The following is an 18,125-nucleotide window of genomic DNA, read 5'->3' on the forward strand; positions in this document are numbered from 1 at the left end:
TCCTGGTTCACCTGCAGAGCCTATACCCTTCCCACCGGTTAAGAAAAGGTCTTAGAACACACACCAGCTGGTTACTCATTACACATTTATTGTACATTTTCACAATCTGGATGCGTCACAGAGTTGGGGGCATGGGGGGAGGGAAGGGGGGGCAGGGGACACTGGGATAATATGGGGGGTCTAGAACACAGCACCCCCACCCCCAGCATCTCTCCCTACCCTTTCACACCACAGCTTAGATCTCCCTGCTCCCCCTCCACACAGAAACCTTGAGTGTGGGGGGAAGAGTGAGTTTGGGGGGGTCCCCTCCAGCAGGTTAAGGGACTGGACCCTCAGACCCCTAAAATTGTGCCATGTAAAAAGACGTTAGACCCTTCCTCTATCATTTCACCTAAGGAGGAGACAACTCCCTGGGCTCAACTGCCCTGGAGAGGGGCGAGAATCCCCATCTTCCAGCAAGTCCCATACACACATTGGCAGTGACTAGTACCCCCACCCTGAATTCAGGGGGGCAGTCAGAGGAGCTGGGCAGTGATGGGAGCAACACCCCCCCAAACTGGGGAGGGGAGTTTCGATCCAAACCCCAGCAAGGGTAGGGCCAGATTTCAGGCAGGAACTGGGGGGATTCTCTGCCCTGCCCCACTCCTCCCCAAGGCAGTGATGACCCCCCACACACTGGCAGCCAGCTCTCCCAAAAGAGTCAGATTGTGGCCCACCCCCAAACTCTCCTGGTGGGAGGAGGAGGAGGCAGATCAGGTGGATGGGAGGGAGGGAGGGAGACCCCATGGGAATGTCGGTTGAGTGCCCCACACGAAAACTGGGGAGCAGGAATGTGGGGAGAGACTCCAAGTGGCAAACTATTGGTCCATCATGACACACTGAACTCCAAGACACTTACACACCAGCTGGGGGGGAGGGGGAGGAGGGGACAAAAGGTCTGGAAAATGGGGGTAGGGAGGCAAACCAGACTAGAGGGGCTAGGAGGGGGTAATTCTGGGGGCCAGGAGAGCCTGGCTCTCCAAAATCCCAGGCTCCCACCACCTGCAAGTAATGTCATGCAAATGAAAGACTGATACAAGGACCATGGGGACTAACTCCTCAGTAAAAAAGAAACATGGGTGGAAAGAATGAAGAACGATGGAACGAAAGAGGAGAAACCAAAAGGGATGTCAGTATGTAAATGAATGCTAATTAACATGCTGGAAGCTCCCAGAAGACCTTGGGATTCTTAGGACCAAGTGGGGCCAGTCTCAGGGCCTCCCAAAGATGCAAAGAAGATGCACCCCGGGAGTCCTGGACAGTTGCTTTTTGTTTTTTTTTGTTTTTTTTGTTTTGTAGGGAGTGGAGGTATAGGGAAGGCCAGGGGGAGAGGAAGGGATCAGCTAAATCCAGGGGAAGGAGGAAGAGGAAGAGGAACTATTGCATAGCAGATGCAAATGAAGGGATTCAGGGCTGGTCAGGAAGAGAGGGAAGGGGAAAGAGGAAAAGAGAAGAGACCGGAACCTCAGGGAGGGGAGTTAAGGACAACCGGAAAAATCTTCTAGTAATAAAACTACAAACAGACCAAATATATATAATATTATATATGTATAAATAACAGCTGGCTATTTACAGGGGGGGGCACACACACGGGGACACACACACATGGATCCAGGGGAGGGGGGGCTGGAAGATATGGCTGAGAGGTGGAGGGGAGCGGCTGGGGATGGGGGGGGAGAGGTGGGGAGAGGCCCTTCTCTGGGCAGGGCGGGCTCCTCAGGGGTTTAAGAGCTGAAGTAAACTGTAGAGAGGGAAAGAGAAGGAAGAAGGGGGGGGTGGGGGGGAGAAAGAGAGAGAAAGCAGTGTGTCAGGCCTGGCCCTGCTCCCAGCCTCCCCACCCCCCAGCCCTCTCAGCCTTAGGTTCTCCATCTGGAAAGCAAGGGGCTGGACTGGTAGGTTCCAAGGTCTCTACAACTCCATGGTATGGCCTTGGGGCCACAGACTCCTCATCCTCTAGGCTCTCTGGGCCCACAAGTTCTCAAACAGTAGGGTGTTTGGCTTCCTAGCCATGTCTCAAGCCCCTGGCCCTTGCCTGCTCTCCCATTCCCCAATTCCAGGGTTCCCAGACTAGGTTTAGGCCCAAAAAGGATCCTCAAGGGAGCAGTAGGGATCCACCAGCTTTGCTGTTTCCAAAAACCTTAACAGAAATTGCCTAGAACCAGGCAAAGTGCAAGCTAAACAGCAGCAAGGTTTGGGGCTCTAGATGAATCAGAGCTGCACTGGCAGCTCTATATGCTTTTTGCTGAGTAGTAAAAACTAGGTTAATGACCTTCAAAACCTAGAAGGGGAAACCTCTCCAGAGAAAGGGCCCTAGCCACTCCTGCCCTACTCACCGATGATGATGATGAGGATGATGGCGCAAATCACTCCCAAGATGATCATCATCTGGGGGCGAGAGGGGGAGGGGGTCAGTGACACAGACCACGACACTCCTGGTCACCCCTCAGTTAGTTCTCACACCAGCCCTCCTGCGCGCCCCCACCCTTACCTTGAGGTTTTTCCACCAGTATTTGCGCTTGAGCTTGGCTGCACTGGTTTCAAACTGGGAGGCCCCTGCCTGGAGTGCATCTGCACGGTCGTCCAGCTCTGACAGCTTCTGGTCCCGCTCCAGGACCTTGTCCACGTTCACCCTCATGATGTCCACCACCTGGAGGAGGGGCCCACGAGGCAGGGGGTGTGCCAAGGCCGCCGCAAGGAGGGCACTCCTCAACCATGCACCCACAGAGGGAACATGCACCCCGATGCTGCCAGGCTAACATGCCAAGGACACACAGAGAACATGCCTAGCACACCTGGGGACATGCAAGGAGCACACATCAGGGGCATGCTGACAGCCAGACATCTCGGATGTCAGAGCAGCACCCTCTATGTACTGAGCCTCAAGCAGCCTGTCCATCACCAGACCACACCTGCCGGGACTGAACCGCCCCAGGCAATCAAGGCTGACGAACACCCCAGGGCCGCTCCGAATGCAAGCTTAACAGGGAAGGGGCAGGGTATGTCTTTGTCCCCAAACTCATAAACTCATCACCTCCAACCCACGGTGGGCCCCCCACCGGTTTGCCAGCCCTCAGGGTCCTTCCCACTTCCTCGGACAACCCCCCCCCCCTCACCGCACTCACCTCATCCACCTGGGCCTGGGTCTGCTGCAGTCTCCTGTTACTGGTGAGGTTTGGAGGAGGTGCAGGGGGGCCCCCCTCCCCAGCCGGGGCGGCAGGGGGGGCGGTGGCAGCGGTAGCCGACCTGAGGGGCACGGACGGATTAAGACCCGAGGCCTGGAGACACCGGCCCCGCGGCCAGGGCTCCGCCCATCCTCCTGTCCATCCATCCGTCCCTCCCTTTCTCCTTCGCCGGAGGAAGGCCACCCGATGGGAGCCCTGGACTCCGTCCGGCCCCGCCGCCGCTAAGCTGCGTGACCTTGAGTCAGGCCCCCTCCCCCACCGGGCCTCAGTTTCCCCGCCCGTCAATTAAGAGCGACCTCAAAGACAAGGTCCGGGGTCGACCCGAAATGACAGGCGGCGGCGGGGCCAGGGGCGGGCGGACGCGGGGCCCGCTCCCTCCCGCGGCCACCGCCCGCGCGGCCAGCCCGGGGACGCGGCGCTCTCCGGCTGCCCGCGCGCAGTCACGGGCGCCGGCCTGGCCTCGGGGCGCCGGCCGAACCCCCGCCGCTCCCCGGACCGGCTCCCGAGGGCGGCGGCCGGTGCAGGCAGGCCCGGTGCGGGCGCGGGCGGCCGACTCACATGGCGGGGGCGGCGGGCGGGCGACTCGGCAGCTGCGGCGGCGGCGGCGGCGACGGCGGCGGCGGCTCGCGCTGGCTCCGACTGGCGCTGGCTGCCCGGGACGGGAAGATGGCGGCCGCACGTCACCCACATCCGGGCACTGCGGGCGGGGGCGGGGCGCGGCGGGCGGTGCGTCGGGAGCGGGGCGGTGGGGGCGGGGTGCGGCCGGCAGCGCGGCGGACCGCGGGGGCCCAGCGCCTGCTGCAGTTCGGTGAACCCCGAGCCCCGGCGCTGCGGCTCCTCGCACCCTCCGCCGACCTGGCCCGGACGGCGCCCCTGAGTCCCAGGCCACGTCCTCCCGCACCCGCGAAACCCGTAAACCACTCCGCACCCCACATCCCCCGCAAGGCCTCGGCCTCCGCATGGACCCCAAGGCCGGCGACCTGCTTCAGCGTCTGCAATGGGCTGCGGAGGGTGGGGGGGCGTGGGAAGGGGCAAGTGCAGGTCGCCGGGGCAATGCGGGTAGCTGGGACCCTGCTGTTGAGGTGGACGGAGCGGCGGGAGCTGGTGCCCTCGGCCCGCCCCCCGGGCGCACGGCTCAGCTGAGGCCTGGGGCCCCTGGCCGCTGAGGAGCGGGGTGTGAAAGAAGAAGAGGCAGCCTCGACCCCCCACCCCCACCCCAAGCAAGTCACAGCAAAGCGTGCAACCTTCCTCTCGCTCCTCACAACTGGGGCTCAGACCCGGGGTGCTTCACTGAGATAGGGCAAGGTTAAGGCCGAGGGACGAGTACACGAGGCTGTCCCGTGGGGCTGCTTCCCATGGTGGCCACAGACCGGCCAAATCCCAGCTCTACCCTAGAGCTGGGTCCCCTGCCGGGCAACAGAAGGAGGGCTCAGCCTCTGGTCCCAGGCTTCGGACAATAAGGGGCTTTGGGGGTTTTCTGTTTGTTCTGTTTTTCTTTAGGGGGAGACAGTAGGCAAGGGCTGCCCCTGCAGTACCCAGGTGCAAGGTACTACCGTACGTGTGGATTAGCCTCCTAGGTGTGACCTTGGCCAGTTTCTGTCCTATCTCTGGACCCCACCTATGTTATATTTGTAGGCGCTGCCTATATGTTAAGTGGCTTGATCTGGAACATGGTAGGAGGTGATTATACTTGCCCCTTCATCGCCTCTGGTCTCTCTTTAGATCCTCTAAGCAGCAGCTGCACACACGGGTCCCCAGCAGGCCTGGCCCTTCAGAGAGAAGATGAGACCAGATGAGCTGCCTATCTTGTGGGGTGGGCCAAGAAGAATCTCAAAAGGGAAGGAGGGCGTGTCTTAGGGGAGGCATCATGGTCCCAGGCCAGGGGTGCTCAGTGCATCCCTGGAAGGGGAGCAGAGGAAGACGGGTGGCCTTGGTGTCTGAGACAAAGAAGAGCCAGTTTCTTCCCTCCCCCACCCAGGCTTCCCAGGGCCTCTGGTGTGAGAGCCTGCCCTATGCAGCGCCCCACCCCCTCCTGGCAGAAGCCTGGGGGACTGGCTCTGTCACCAGAGGTGTCATTTCCCAGCTGTCTGGGGGAGGTGAGTGAACACGGAGCTTGTGTTGGGTGTGGGGACTCAGCAGATCTAAGATAGAGTCTCAGCTCCCTCCCCCTCCAAGGAGGAGCCACCTCTCGGGTCCTTGTGCACTGGCTCAGCCTCTGTGAAAAGGGAGAAAAGAGCGGCTTGCCTGGGGGCCCAGATGGCACCGTGGGGTGCTAGCTTTTGTTTTTTGGCCCTGAGGCTACTCTGTTTTCTAGCCAGAGAACAAAGATGCCAAATTCCACGCTTTTAGGTTCAAAAGCTGCAGTGTCTGGGTCTAAGATGGGGAAGTAGTTACACACCGGCAGATGCAGACGTCCCACCCCCACCGGCCCCTGCTACCCCGCACTAGCTGGAGAGAGGCTGGTGGAGGGCCAGCCAAGATGTTAGACCTTGTTTTCGGAGTGAGCTTCATCTCCCCCAATGGCTGAGTCCAGAGAACATGGGAGGGACATAACCCAGAATACACCTGGGGAGTCAAGGCCACGGAGTGTGATTCGGAAAGCTGGCAAGGGCTCTTGGGTCCTGGAGGCAGCAGCAGGAGGGTAGAAATGAGGCCATGTCTGATCCATGGACGTGGGGACCTGGGAGGATTTATATCAGAGGGAGGACTCTCCCTGCCAACTCCCCTAAGTCACGGTGCTAAGGGACTCCTCAAATTTAGATCAGTGGTGGAGTCAGGAGAAGGGGATGGCGTGGGATGACGGAATTCACCTGGAAATGGATAAGGGAATGTTTTCTGCAAGCAGTAGAATGAAGACCCAAAATAGAAGTTGAAGTAAAGAAAAATAGAGCATTATCTTTGCAGACTGAGACGGTGGCTTCCGCATTTGCCTGCTTTGGGCTTCGGAGGCCAAATCTCTGGATCCCACTGCCAAGGCTCATGGAAAAGATGTGCGCGGGGCCCAAGTTCATTTCTAACAAGCACCTCTGGTGACTGACAGGCGGCCCAGGAGAAGAACTTTAGTGAATGTCTTCTCTCCTGTCTTCGTCTTCTAACGACACCGGACTTAGATGTTAGGATGGGACTGGGGGTGGGTCATTCCCACACTGACTCATGAACTTGTTCCATGAGTGAAAACCTCACCACATGGTAATTAATTTCAGAAACCTTGTGTGTCCCTCAATGCTTGTAAGGACAAGGCCTTCTAATTAGGAGTAGAAGGAGAGTGCCCTTGGCAATGCTGCCAGGAACAGGGACCCAGGGGCTCGCCCCACCTCTATCCCAATCAGCTATCAAGCCTGTGACCTCTGCGACCTCTGACTGAGCACTCCCCCCTTCCCCCCCAGTTCTGGAAGGCATGGGGGCGGCCTGTCCAGCCCTGGACTCCTGGAGGGAAAGGAAACTCCCAGGAGCCTACCTTGAGCTAGGGGCTTCACATGGATTTCTTTTTTTTTTTTTTTTTTTTTTTTAGATTTTATTTATTTATTTGACAGACAGATCACAAGTAGGCAGAGAGGCAGGCAGAGAGAGGAGGAAGCAGGCTCCCCGCTGAGCAGAGAGCCCGATGTGGGACTCTATCCCAGGACCCTGGGATCATGACCCGAGCTGAAGGCAGAGGCTTTAACCCACTGAGCCACCCAGGTGCCCCCTTCACATGGATTTCTGATACGCTCCATTTAATTACGCACTAATGTGGCTGTATTCTCCTTGCAAAATAATAAATCAGGGGCGACTGGGTGGCTCAGTGGGTTAAGCCTCTGCCTTCAGCATTGGCATCGGACTCTCTGCTCAGCGGGGAGCCTCTTTCCTCCTCTCTCTGCCTGCCTCTCTGCCTACTTGTGATCTCTGTCAAATAAATAAAATCTTTTTAAAAAAATAAAAAATAAAAACACAAACGCACACAGACTATATGCATTAAGCCCCTTCCTTTTTTTTTTAGCTTTCCAATTATAGGGTGTTTTTTTTTTTCTTGTGCCCTCCCCCTCCAGCCCGTAACTATCTCTGTCTCTTCCAGTTCATCTTTATTTTTACTGTTTTTGAGACAGAGAGAATATGAGCGGGCGTAGGGAGAGAGAGTCAGAATCTTCGGGAGTGGTCCCAACCTGGGGCTCGATCTCAGGACCATGAGATCATGACCTGAGCTAAAACCAAGAGTTGGATGCTTAACTGGCTAAGCACCCAGGCGACCCCTTCCAGTTTGGGATTTTTTTTTTTTTTTTTTTGGTTTGGGGTTTTGTTTTGTTTTTTTTTTTGCTTTTTTAACATATGGGAGGATTCTCTTTCTCATTTTGCAGGCCTCCCTCAAATGTCTGCTGGTCCCTGGCTTTATTTTTTTTAAATTTTTTTTAAGATTTTATTTTTTTATTTGAGAGAGAGAGATCACAAGTAGACAGAGAGGCAGGCAGAGAGAGAGGAGGAGGCAGGCTCCCCGCTGAGCGGAGAGCCCGATGTGGGGCTAGATCCCCGGGATCCAGGACCCTGGGATCATGACCCTCATGACCCGAGCTGAAGGCAGAGGCTTTAACCCACTGAGCCACCCAGGTGCCCCTGGTCCCTGGCTTTAATAGGGAGCTGCCAAGAGGCTGATTGGAAGGGGTGTGTGTGTGTGTGTGTGTGTGTGTGTGTGTGTGTGAGGATTTATTGACTCTTGGCTTTCCTGCAGGACAGTGAATGCCTTTTCACTGGGATTCCAAAATGTTGATAGGTGGCAGGCTTTCTCTGGGGCTGTTCAGTTTTCTGAGAGAAGCCTATTCTCCATTCCCCCTCCCCACCCTCTCCGTGTGTGGAGGGGGGAGAATCTGGAGCAGGTAGGGGCTCCTGCTTGTAGCCTCAAGCCTCGGGTCTACTGCTCCTGCTGTCCCCAAGTTCAAAGCCTCCCTGAAAATCGGGATGTGGGGGATGGTGTGTGCGACTCAGAGGGGAGAGGGGAGGGAGCTCGAAGGGTTTCAACACTTTGAATCTGGGATCTCAGCCACCACTGTCGCCCCCACCCCCCCAGGTTCAGCCAGGCCTTGACGGGGGATCCGGTGACCTTTAGAATCTCCGGATGTCACATCGGGACTCACCCTGCCCTTGCTTGCCCTGCAACCTGTCCTCAGCCGCTGCTGTCTCTCTGGTCTCTTGGTCCTTGTCGATGTACCTATCAGTCTTTGACTCCTCTCCCGTTACTTCCGTTCTGGAAGGGAGGGAGGACAAATGCTCGTGGTTGGTCTTCCGTATTTAGCCAGAAAGCACCACCATTTACTCCTTCAGCACTGGCTTTGAGGTTGTTTCCAATTCTTTTGCTCCTCTAACGGTGCTCTTAGGAAGGCCATTGTAAGTAGTCCCCATGATCAACCAACTCAGGACAGTCCTGTGGGGGTGGTCCTGTCTTGATCTTACATTTGGGGAAACTGAGCTCAGAGAAATGCCTTGATGGAATCTTTGTTAAGTTTCTTTAACACATAGAATACCCCTTTAAAGAGCTTGGTTTGTGTGTTTGTGTGTTGTTGTTGTTGTTTGTGTAAGGGCGCCTGGGGGGCTCAGTCCTGGGATCGATGGAGTCCTGCATCGGTCTCCCTGCTCCTGGGGATCCTGCTTCTCCCTCTGCCTGCTCCCCCTGCTTGTGCTCTTTCTCTGACAAAAAAAAGAAAAGAGCTTTTCGTATAAAACATACATATATACATAAAGTGGTACCTTTTTAACCCGTTCTCCCTGCCCCAGCGCCAAGCACAGTGCCAGAAACAAGGCCAGTGAATGAGTAATGAACGACAAGGAACTACGGTTTCAGCCGAGGGTGTTGTAAAAGCTGACCCAGCACAGCAGGCAAGCGGACTGCAAATGGGGAGCGCCTAGGCACCTGTTTGGGGTGAATGGGTTCAGGCAGGGCCTGTGTGCCCACGGTTCCCACGAGGACAGCCCCGTTTGGACTGGCCAGCTCCTGTCCCAGCAGAGCAGTGTGCGCGTGCGTGGTGGGAAAGTCAGGTGCCAGAGCGCGCTGTGGGTAAGACAAGACGTAAGCAGATCACGGTCTTCTGGACCTGGGACGTCTCCTGGTCCCAAATCCTGACTCTGCAACCCTCTACGCATGAGAGACTCACTGGGGTTTACAGGTCCCTCTGTGTGTGCCGGGGGGTGCAGGGGGCTCCAGACTGAAGGGGCCACATGCTAATTTCCCCTCCATCTCATACACCATGTCCAGAGCCTAGCAGGTAGAAGTTGCTGAACAAAGGCCTGTTGGCTTTATGTATTTATTTATTTTAAGTAATCTCACACCCAACATGAGGCTCGAACTCCCAGCCCCCAGATCAAGCTTTGGATGCTCTATGGATTGAGCTCACCAGGCGCCCCTCAGTGAGGACTGATTGAGTCAATGGAGTTGGCCTGATGGCCAGACTCGGGTTCTCGCCCCAGCTCTCCATTTGCATCTAGTGGCCTTCTCTTTGGGCCTCCTGTTCCTCATTGGTGAAACAAGCCCTCTTTCGTTCTCCTGTGCTGACACCAGGAGCCACAGGAATACCCAAGAAAGATCATCAAAATGCAGTGTGTTTGTCAGTTAGACCTCAGTAAAGCTGGGGGGAGGAGGGGAAGCACAACCACCCAAGACATCGCAGTCTTTCATGGAAGTAACAGTCAAGACACTTGCCAACACAGCTCAAGCCGATTTCAACCAAGGAGGAGAATGTGAGGGCTCTTGCGCTGCAGGCTGACCGGAAAGAGCAGGACGCAGGCATTCCCGTGACGTCATCGGGAATCTGTTTCTCCTTGCTAAGCTTTGCTGGACTCTGACTTAGCTTGGTTTCCAAACAGGGAACATGAGCAGCTGTGGGCTCCCATTCTTCAAAAATGTTATAGTTTTGTCTTTTTAAATAGTGTGTGTGCCTCAAGAGTCTGCAAAGTTCACAAGAGCCCCTGGAGAAAATCTCCCTCAACACTAGTCTTCCCAGTTACCTCAGGCCTCCTTCCAGACACGGGCATGGTGCATGGTTTCCTCTTTTTACACGGATGGAAGCAAACCATAGGATGCATGCCACAAGGTCCTTTTGTCACTTAACCCATGGAGATCGGGTTTTATTTTTAAGTTTTTTAAGTAAACTCTGTACCCCATGTGGGTCTCCAAGTCATGACCCTGAGATCGAGAGTCCCAGGATCCTCCCACTGAGCCGGGGAGGGAAAGGACCCCTCTTCGAGAGTCAGTTTTTCCTGGTTGCTGAGTATTACACTGTAATATAATTTCACCAATCTCCTGGTGACAGACATAATTTGCAAACTCAAGCAAAGCTGTGAAGAATAATCTTCATGTTCACATCGCACCTACATGCAAAAAGGCAGAGCTAGCTCCTAGTTGTGAAAGTCCTAGGTCAGGGGTGCCTGGGTGGTTCAGTGGGTTAAGCCCCTGCCTTCTGCTCAGGTCACGTTCCCAGGGTCCTGGGATCGAGCCCTGCATTGGGCTCTGCTCAGTAAGGAGCCTGCTTCCCCTCCTCTCCCTCTGCCTGTCTCTCTGAGTACTTGTGATCTCTCTGTCAAATAAATAAAATCTTAAAAAAAAAAAAAAAATCCTAGGTCAAAAGGGTATGAGGATTTGTGGTTTCAAATGTTTTTGATTTTTGTGGCTATTGCCAAATTGGGCTCCGTGTGTCACCCATTTTCACTCCCACCAACAAAGAGGTGAGGCCTGTTTTCCCTAAACCCACGCCCTCTTCAATTCTTTCATGAAATTATTTGGGCGTTACAAGTTAAAACATGATTTGCATTTCTCCTATGGTGAAAGGCAGAAAAAGGAGGAACCGAGGGAGGGTCTCAGGTTGAAAAGCCTAAGAGTGACAAGTAAATGTGATGTGAAATCCTGACTTAGAGGCTGAGGCAGAAAAGGGGAATGAGGAGGAAAGCTATTGCAATCAGAGCTGTGGATGAGGTCATAGCATGGCATGACCACTAATTTCCTGGTTTCCCTAATCATGACGTGGCCACGTGAGATGCTCACATTCGGAGGAGCTGGGTGAAGGTTATACAGGAGATCTGAACAATTTTGTGACTTTTCTGTAGGTCTGAAATTAGTCAAGATAAAAGGTTAAAAATGCCAAGTTTTCTTTCAGTTCTTTTATGCTTGTATTTTTTTTACACTGTCACCTTTGATCTATTTTGTAATAGTGGTGTAAGGTATCAATCCCTATTTTTCCCCAGATGGCTACTCAATTTTTTTTTTTTTTAAGATTTTATTTATTTATTTGACAGAGATCACAAGTAGGCAGAGAGGCAGGCGGGGGGGTGGGGAGCAGGCTCCCCGCTGAGCAGAGAGCCCGATGCGGGGCTCGATCCCAGGACTCTGGGATCATGACCTGAGCTGAAAGCAGAGGCCTTAACCCACTGAGCCACCCAGGCGCCCCTCATCTACTTAATTTTTAAACTGTCAGAAATACACAACATAAACTTCACCATCTTTGCCATTTTTAAGTGTACAATTCAGTAATAAGTACATTCATGCTGTTTTACAACCAATCCCCAGAATTCTTTTCATCCTGCAAAGCTAAAAGGCTTTACCCTGTCAACAACTCCTCATCCCTACCCCCTCAGCCCCTGGCAGCCACCATTTATGTTCTGTCTCTACGACTCTGCTTACCTTTGGTACCTCATATGAGTAGAATCAAGCAGAATTTGTCTTCTGTGACTGGCATATCCTGGTTGATGAGCTGGTAAATTCACAAAAATAGTAAGTAAAATCTTAAAAAAACACACACACACACAAAAAAAACCAATCCACCACCGCCAGTTCTCCAAAAATAGTGTTTATGTATATACATAAGTTTATTATAAATCTTACTGATTCAAAGGATGTATAACACAGAACTTACAAATAATAAAACATACAATATTCTTTTTTTCTTTTTAAAGATTTATTTATTTATTTGACAGAGAGAGAGAGAGCGCGCGAGCGATCACAAGTAGGCAGAGAGGCAGGCAGAGAGAGGAGGAAGCAGGCTCCCTGTCGAGCAGGGAGCCCGATGCGGGGCTCAATCCCAGGACCCTGGGATCATGACCTGAGCGGAAGGCAGAGGCTTCAACCCACTGAGCCACCCAGGCGCCCCAAACATACAATATTCTTTTTCTTTTTTTTTTTTTTTAAATACAACCCTCTTCTTTTTTTTTTTTTTTTTTTAAGATTTTATTTATTTATTTGACAGAGAAAGAGGTCACAAGTAGGCAGAGAGGCAGGCAGAGAGGGGGGAAGCAGGCTCCCTGCTGAGCAGAGAGCCGGACATGGGGCTCGATCCCAGGACCCTGAGATCATGACCTGAGCCGAAGGCAGATGCTTAATTCACTGAGCCACCCAGGCGCCCCAAACATACAATATTCTTAATTGTAAATTCCACTCTTGTATTCATGACTACATAGACCGCCGAGTTGTGTCCCAACTCCAAGGTATCTCCAGTACGAATGTTGGTTGATATTTTAATTCACATTTTTGAGTAAGAGGAAAATGAAACACCGGGGATGTGTGAAGACTTCACTCGTTCCTCAATGACTTGACGAACTTCTTTGCTGAATCTGACAATAGTTTGCAACTTCTGGGGGGAATTTCATTTTGTGTGCCATTCACAATGTGACAGGTGTGACATTTTTCAATTTAACCTGCACTATTAACATTTTCTCCATCACCTTCTTAAATCTAGACAGCCAACGAAGCCCCATATGTAGCATTCGCCAATTTCTGGGGTGTAAATACTCCTACCGGGGCCAAATTCAAAATATCAACTTGATGTCTCTATGAGTTGGGAAAAGAAACACACATACTGGCCCATCCTTATACAGCACCGCCACTATACAGACACAATATATGTAAATGAGCTCCAGAGCACATAACAGTAAAACGTGGAAAATAATCAGGAAACTAATGGAACACTGTGTGTCAACTATACTCAGTAAAAATAAAAAAAATTCCTACAAACTAAAAAAAGAAACAGAAAAAATCAGGAAGTAATGAGTTTTGCATATATTACCTCTGGGATTTTTTTTTTTTTACACCTGTTTTTAAATATAATTCATCTGTGGAGTTTACATGATTTCTGATAATAGCTGTGGCGCAACTAGCCCGCAGTGTTTCTGCAAAACAAAAAGTCCGCTTTCAGCAATCAGCGAACCCCATCCGTGGGTGCGGGCGACAGCCAGAATGCCGCGGGATGTGACCTTCCTGACTAGCCTGCAAGCACGACCCGCAATGTCCACCTTCCTTGCCTCCAGCATAGTCTACCCCCCACCCCCGCCTCTGCTCCAGCCACACCGCCGGACTCCAGGAGCCACAGGATGGCTGAGGCTGAGCAGGGATCATGTTCAGCACGACTCCCGCAGTGCCTACCACAGTGCCTTTGCATGCAGTTAGGTGCTCAGTTAAGTAGCGAATAAACGCTCAAGATGAAAGGCTGCCTGAGGGGACAGGCGCGGAGGGAAAGGCTGGTTCCATGTGTGTGAGGCATCACCTTGGACGCCTTTGCTTATTATTGCTTATTATTTAGGATGGCCTGGGCTCCGTCATTTAGGACAGAGAACCTTCCCGCACATAACACCGACCTGCACGAGGAAACTGGACCTCGCGAACACTCGTCGTGGGACAGGACAGCCCTTCAGACTCTGCTAGCGCGTCCGCACTAGGCCCAACTGTTTCCAAACTCCCTCTGAACACGTCCCAGCCGCGTGCGAGCGGACAGAGCTGCGGGTTCTCACCAGACCCCTGACGCCACCCCCGGGGAAGCCGTGCCCACTTTCCGGAGCCGATGGCCCTTTCCTCCATGGCGAGAGGGAAAGGGCGAGCCACCAAGTAGTAGCCACAAGAACAGTGGTTTACTACAAATCTAGGAAGACCGCATCCTGACGTGCGCAAAAGACTCCTCCCCCCGTCATTGACGGACATAAAGCCTCGGAAAAAAAAAAAAACAAAAAAAACCTGCCTGGTCCATCACTGATAACCAAATTCTTCCCATTTCAACCGACTAAAAGGCGGGATCGCCAGGCAGAATCAGACAGGAGCGGCCGGGGTGTTGCAAGTCCCGGCCACGCAGAGACGCTAATCACGCATCATGCGAGCTCCAATCATCATGTTCCGATCTGCCCTCCCGGAGGAGGAACAGGTAAGGATTATCCTACCTGACGATAAAACAACTTTTCTCCCCATTCCTTACTCAAGGCAAAGGAGGCCGCTTTCGGCGAGGGTGAGTAAATAACGCGCGGACCCCAGCAACCTGAACTTATCTAGGCGCTCCCATTTCTATTGCTACATGTATTTGCAGTTACTAAAGACATTCCCCCCACCCCCGACCTTTGGCTGCAAAAAAACCTGATAATAATAATAATAAACGAATCCCTCCCAGGATGCTCCACTCAGGAGCTTGGCACCCAAACAGCAGACAGCACTTATTATTTACATATCCCCGCCTACTTCCTGCCGCTAGACGCTACCGTAATAACCAAAATAAAAGCGAAACTTAGGATCTGACGGTCTGCAAGGCTGCAAAAAAGCCCTGCGTTCCCTTAGTAGTTTGGCCACCCCAATCCTCCCCTAAACGTTTCTTTTAAGTCTTGATTTCACTCTAAAATATATTTTATTACAAAGCACTGAATAAAACGCTGATCATCCCAGACTCGAGTGATAATTACCCTAACAGGAAAAATGACATCCGCCACCAAATGCAGTGTTACTGTGGAGGGCTGAAGATGTCCTTTCTTCTTCCAGGAATGGTGAGTTGTCCCTTGCTCCTCCAACCTTCAATCCTATCCTCCCGGCATGAACATATCAGAAAGGTTTCTTTTTCAGCCCAAAGACGCTGATGAACAATGCTATTTCGGTGATAGTGGGGAGGGCACTGCGGACAGAAGGGGATGGGTTCAAGGATCCTTCCAAAAAAACAAACAAACAAACAAACAAAAAACCCCAAATCCCCAAACCAGAGACTCCACCCCTAAAGTGCAGGAGAGGGGGTTCTTCAAGAGACTACAGCAGGTTGAGTGGATCTGCTATATCCTCCCACACCATGGAGGAAAGGCCTGCATGGGGGAAACCTTCGGACTGAGTAAACCTTCCTCCCCCATCCCAAACATGGGCGGCCACCATACCTGCAGAAGACAAAAATGTACCAGTACGTGGTGCACTCCCAACGCTCGAATATGAAAAAGGACAGGGCCACGGACGCACTACAGTGAGCCCCAATGGCTTGGGAATGCACCAGAGTCAAGGAAAGCCTTTGGTTCAATAGGTGGTGATGAGCCACAAAAGGCCATTGCTGGGATCGGCGTCTGCACTCAGTGTCACCCCTTGCTCCCGCACCACACTGCGAAGGCCAGAGCCTGCAGCCCTGACTTCTGAGTTCTAGAACAGCCATGTGAGTACAGACCAGGGCTGGGCCTGCACGGCTGGGATCCCAGGCTACCCCAACCCAGTGTCTAGGGGCTAACCTGGATCCTTCGGGTCCAGGAGTAGGCGCCCCATCTACCCCAGGCACATGAGAATACTCACAGTGACTTGACACACTGCTGGAAATCACCAGGCAGCAGCCTGGTCTTCCCAGCTTCAATTCAAGTGTCAAGAGCCTTCCCCGGTCCATCTTGTTCATCTCTCTCTCTCTTATTCATTTATTTAGCTGTCTCTTCCGAGTTTCCATAGTGCCTCTTCCTATCTTTACACACTCCTGTAGCCCAGAGCTGCTCACACTGGGTTACAGAATGTCTAAACATCTGCCTCTTCCTCAAGGTGGAAAACTGTATTTTACTCCCATTTGGGATCTTCAGTGCCTGGTGCATGGTGGGAGCTTAACAAACGACTGAAGGTTGTATTAAATCTTCCACATTGCCTAAGAAGATCTCTGAACTGGAGAGGCTGTTTGCCCCGGCCAGAGCACACGCCACGGCGCCAGAAAGGCCGAGTTAGGTGGCTGGAGGGAGTGGAGATGGAAATGGGCCGTAAATGGGCGTAAAAGGATACAGATGAGGCTCTGGGTGCTGTTGAACATGGAAACTCCCGAGAAGAAACCCGCCAGCTCCACTGCAAAGAGGCCGAGGGTGACAGAGAGCGCTACCACCAGCCTGCAGAGAGGAAGGGGGCTGGCTCAGGCCTCCTGGACTTCTTCGAAGACCCCTCCACTCCCGCTACCGCTGAATTCTGACCACCCTGCCCCCCCCCCCCCCCCAGCGCTCACTGAATGTCCTGCTTCTCGTACTCCTCCGGGGTGAACCTGAGAGGCAGGCAGGCCTGGATGTTGCTGTCCTGGGGAGCAGAGCAGAGCGAAGAAAGTGAAAGAGGGGCGGGCTGCGGGGCAGCACCGGCGTCAGAGGGGGACGGGAGGACCCGCCCACGTAAGGTCCTGGGGAAGTGGCGCCGAGAGGCTGGGAGCACCCCAGGGTGGGAATGGAGTTGGGGGGCGGCAGGCGGTAGCCGTGGGTCTTACCCGGGACCAGAACAAGGTGATGACGACCACCAGATGCGCTAGGAGCGTCAGGAAGCGAGAGGGCACGAGCCCCGAGATCCTGCCCATGGTCCCGCGGGGGCAGGGGTACCGACTGCGGCGGAGGCCGCGCTCCGCGGGCCTGAAAGCTCAGGAAGGGCCACTCCTCAAGTCTCGCCCGCCCGCACGCAAAAATTCGACCGCCGCCACCTTCCCGCTTGCGCTGGCGCCTCCCAGTTGCCTTGGCAACCGCGTCCGCGGGCGCGGCGGCCAGATCTCGCGAAATCTCGCGAGGGCAGGCACTTCGAGCGGCGGCGGCCTTCCTCCGTGGAGCGAGTCGCCGGTGGCCGCGAGGGGCGCGGCGCGGCCCTCGGTCCCGCCGCTTGGCCTGGGAGGTCCCGAGGCCCGAGGGGCTCTCCAGACACCGCTGTCCCCGTCGCGCCGGTCCTAAGGCTGGGACACTCTCTCCCTCCTCCGCCTCCCCGTGCTCCCCACCGCCCTGGGCCGCCGCAGGCGCGGGAACGGAACGCGGAGACGTGGATGCCCCTGCCTTGTCCGCCGTCACTTACTAGATGGTCACGGAGTCCCTGATGATCCGAGGACCCCGGACCGGAACCTTCCTTGATCCTCTGACCTCCCCCTGCCCTCGAACCCCCAGACGACTCGGCCCAGTCTGGCGAGGGAACCGCAGAGAGCGAAAGGCGGCTCTGCACGTGGCAGCGAGGCCCGTCCGGGGAGGGAAAGGTGACCCGGCCAAGGGCACGAGCCCTGCCCGCCCTGGGAGGCAAGGAGCGGGCGGCGGCGCCGACGGTGCTCGAATTTCCTTATCTCTCCGAGGTGTGGGCGCCTGACTTGGCCCAGCAGCAGTCCGAGGACCTCTTACTGTCCGCGCCCTCTCTGACCTTGGGCCCTCTGCTGAGATCCTGGCAGCACGGAAAGTTCTCGCCCTTGCTCTCTGCTCCCTGGTCAGGTCCCTGCGTGCCCGGGACTTCCCCGGCCCAAGTACCAGAAGGTCTCTCTTCCACTCCACCCCGGGGCTCTCGGGCCGGTCTAAACTAAACACACACGCCCAGGGACCATTTCTGATTCGTAAATCCATTCAACAAATAATCATTGACCAGGTAGCGAGTGCGGGGTTCTTGTCCCTGACAAACTAGACAGAAGCCTCTACCTTCCCGGAGTTTATATTCTTCGTCAAGGAGATCTAGATGGGCCACAAACATACAAACGAATAAAAAATCCGCAGGGTAAGAGGTGCTAGAAATATATTTTTTAAGAAGGAGACGCAAGGAAAGGCCCTTCGAAAAATGAGTGATTCATTCTTCAACTTTGTTGTAGAAAATGTCAAAATTGAGAGGAAACACATTTCTGTCTTTGAGGACCCCAATATAATAGATACATTTCCTTTTTCTAAACCAGTGGGTAAAAAAATTCAGAACTCAAAGAGATAGGAGGT

At 53.9% G+C, this 18,125-nt stretch overlaps 2 protein-coding genes across 2 annotated transcripts; both read right to left on the reverse strand.

Annotated features, from left to right (window-relative positions):
* Positions 1-68: 68 nt before the first annotated feature.
* Positions 69-3,915, reverse strand: VAMP2 (vesicle associated membrane protein 2). Its single transcript, XM_080825798.1, has 5 exons — positions 3,780-3,915; positions 3,162-3,282; positions 2,528-2,686; positions 2,373-2,424; positions 69-1,780 (listed from the first exon to the last, which is right to left on the reverse strand). Coding segments are annotated over exons 1-5 (351 nt in total). The 5' UTR covers positions 3,782-3,915; the 3' UTR covers positions 69-1,763.
* Positions 3,916-14,817: 10,902 nt separating this feature from the next.
* TMEM107 (transmembrane protein 107) lies at positions 14,818-16,904 on the reverse strand. Its single transcript, XM_080827209.1, has 5 exons — positions 16,673-16,904; positions 16,424-16,491; positions 16,210-16,310; positions 15,345-15,441; positions 14,818-15,094 (listed from the first exon to the last, which is right to left on the reverse strand). The coding sequence occupies exons 1-5, from the start codon at positions 16,757-16,759 to the stop codon at positions 15,025-15,027; spliced, it is 423 nt and encodes a 140-aa protein (XP_080683335.1). The 5' UTR covers positions 16,760-16,904; the 3' UTR covers positions 14,818-15,024.
* Positions 16,905-18,125: the final 1,221 nt, after the last annotated feature.

The sequence above is a fragment of the Martes martes genome (assembly GCF_963455335.1).
Source record: "Martes martes genome assembly, chromosome: 16".
NCBI lineage: Eukaryota > Metazoa > Chordata > Mammalia > Carnivora > Mustelidae > Martes > Martes martes.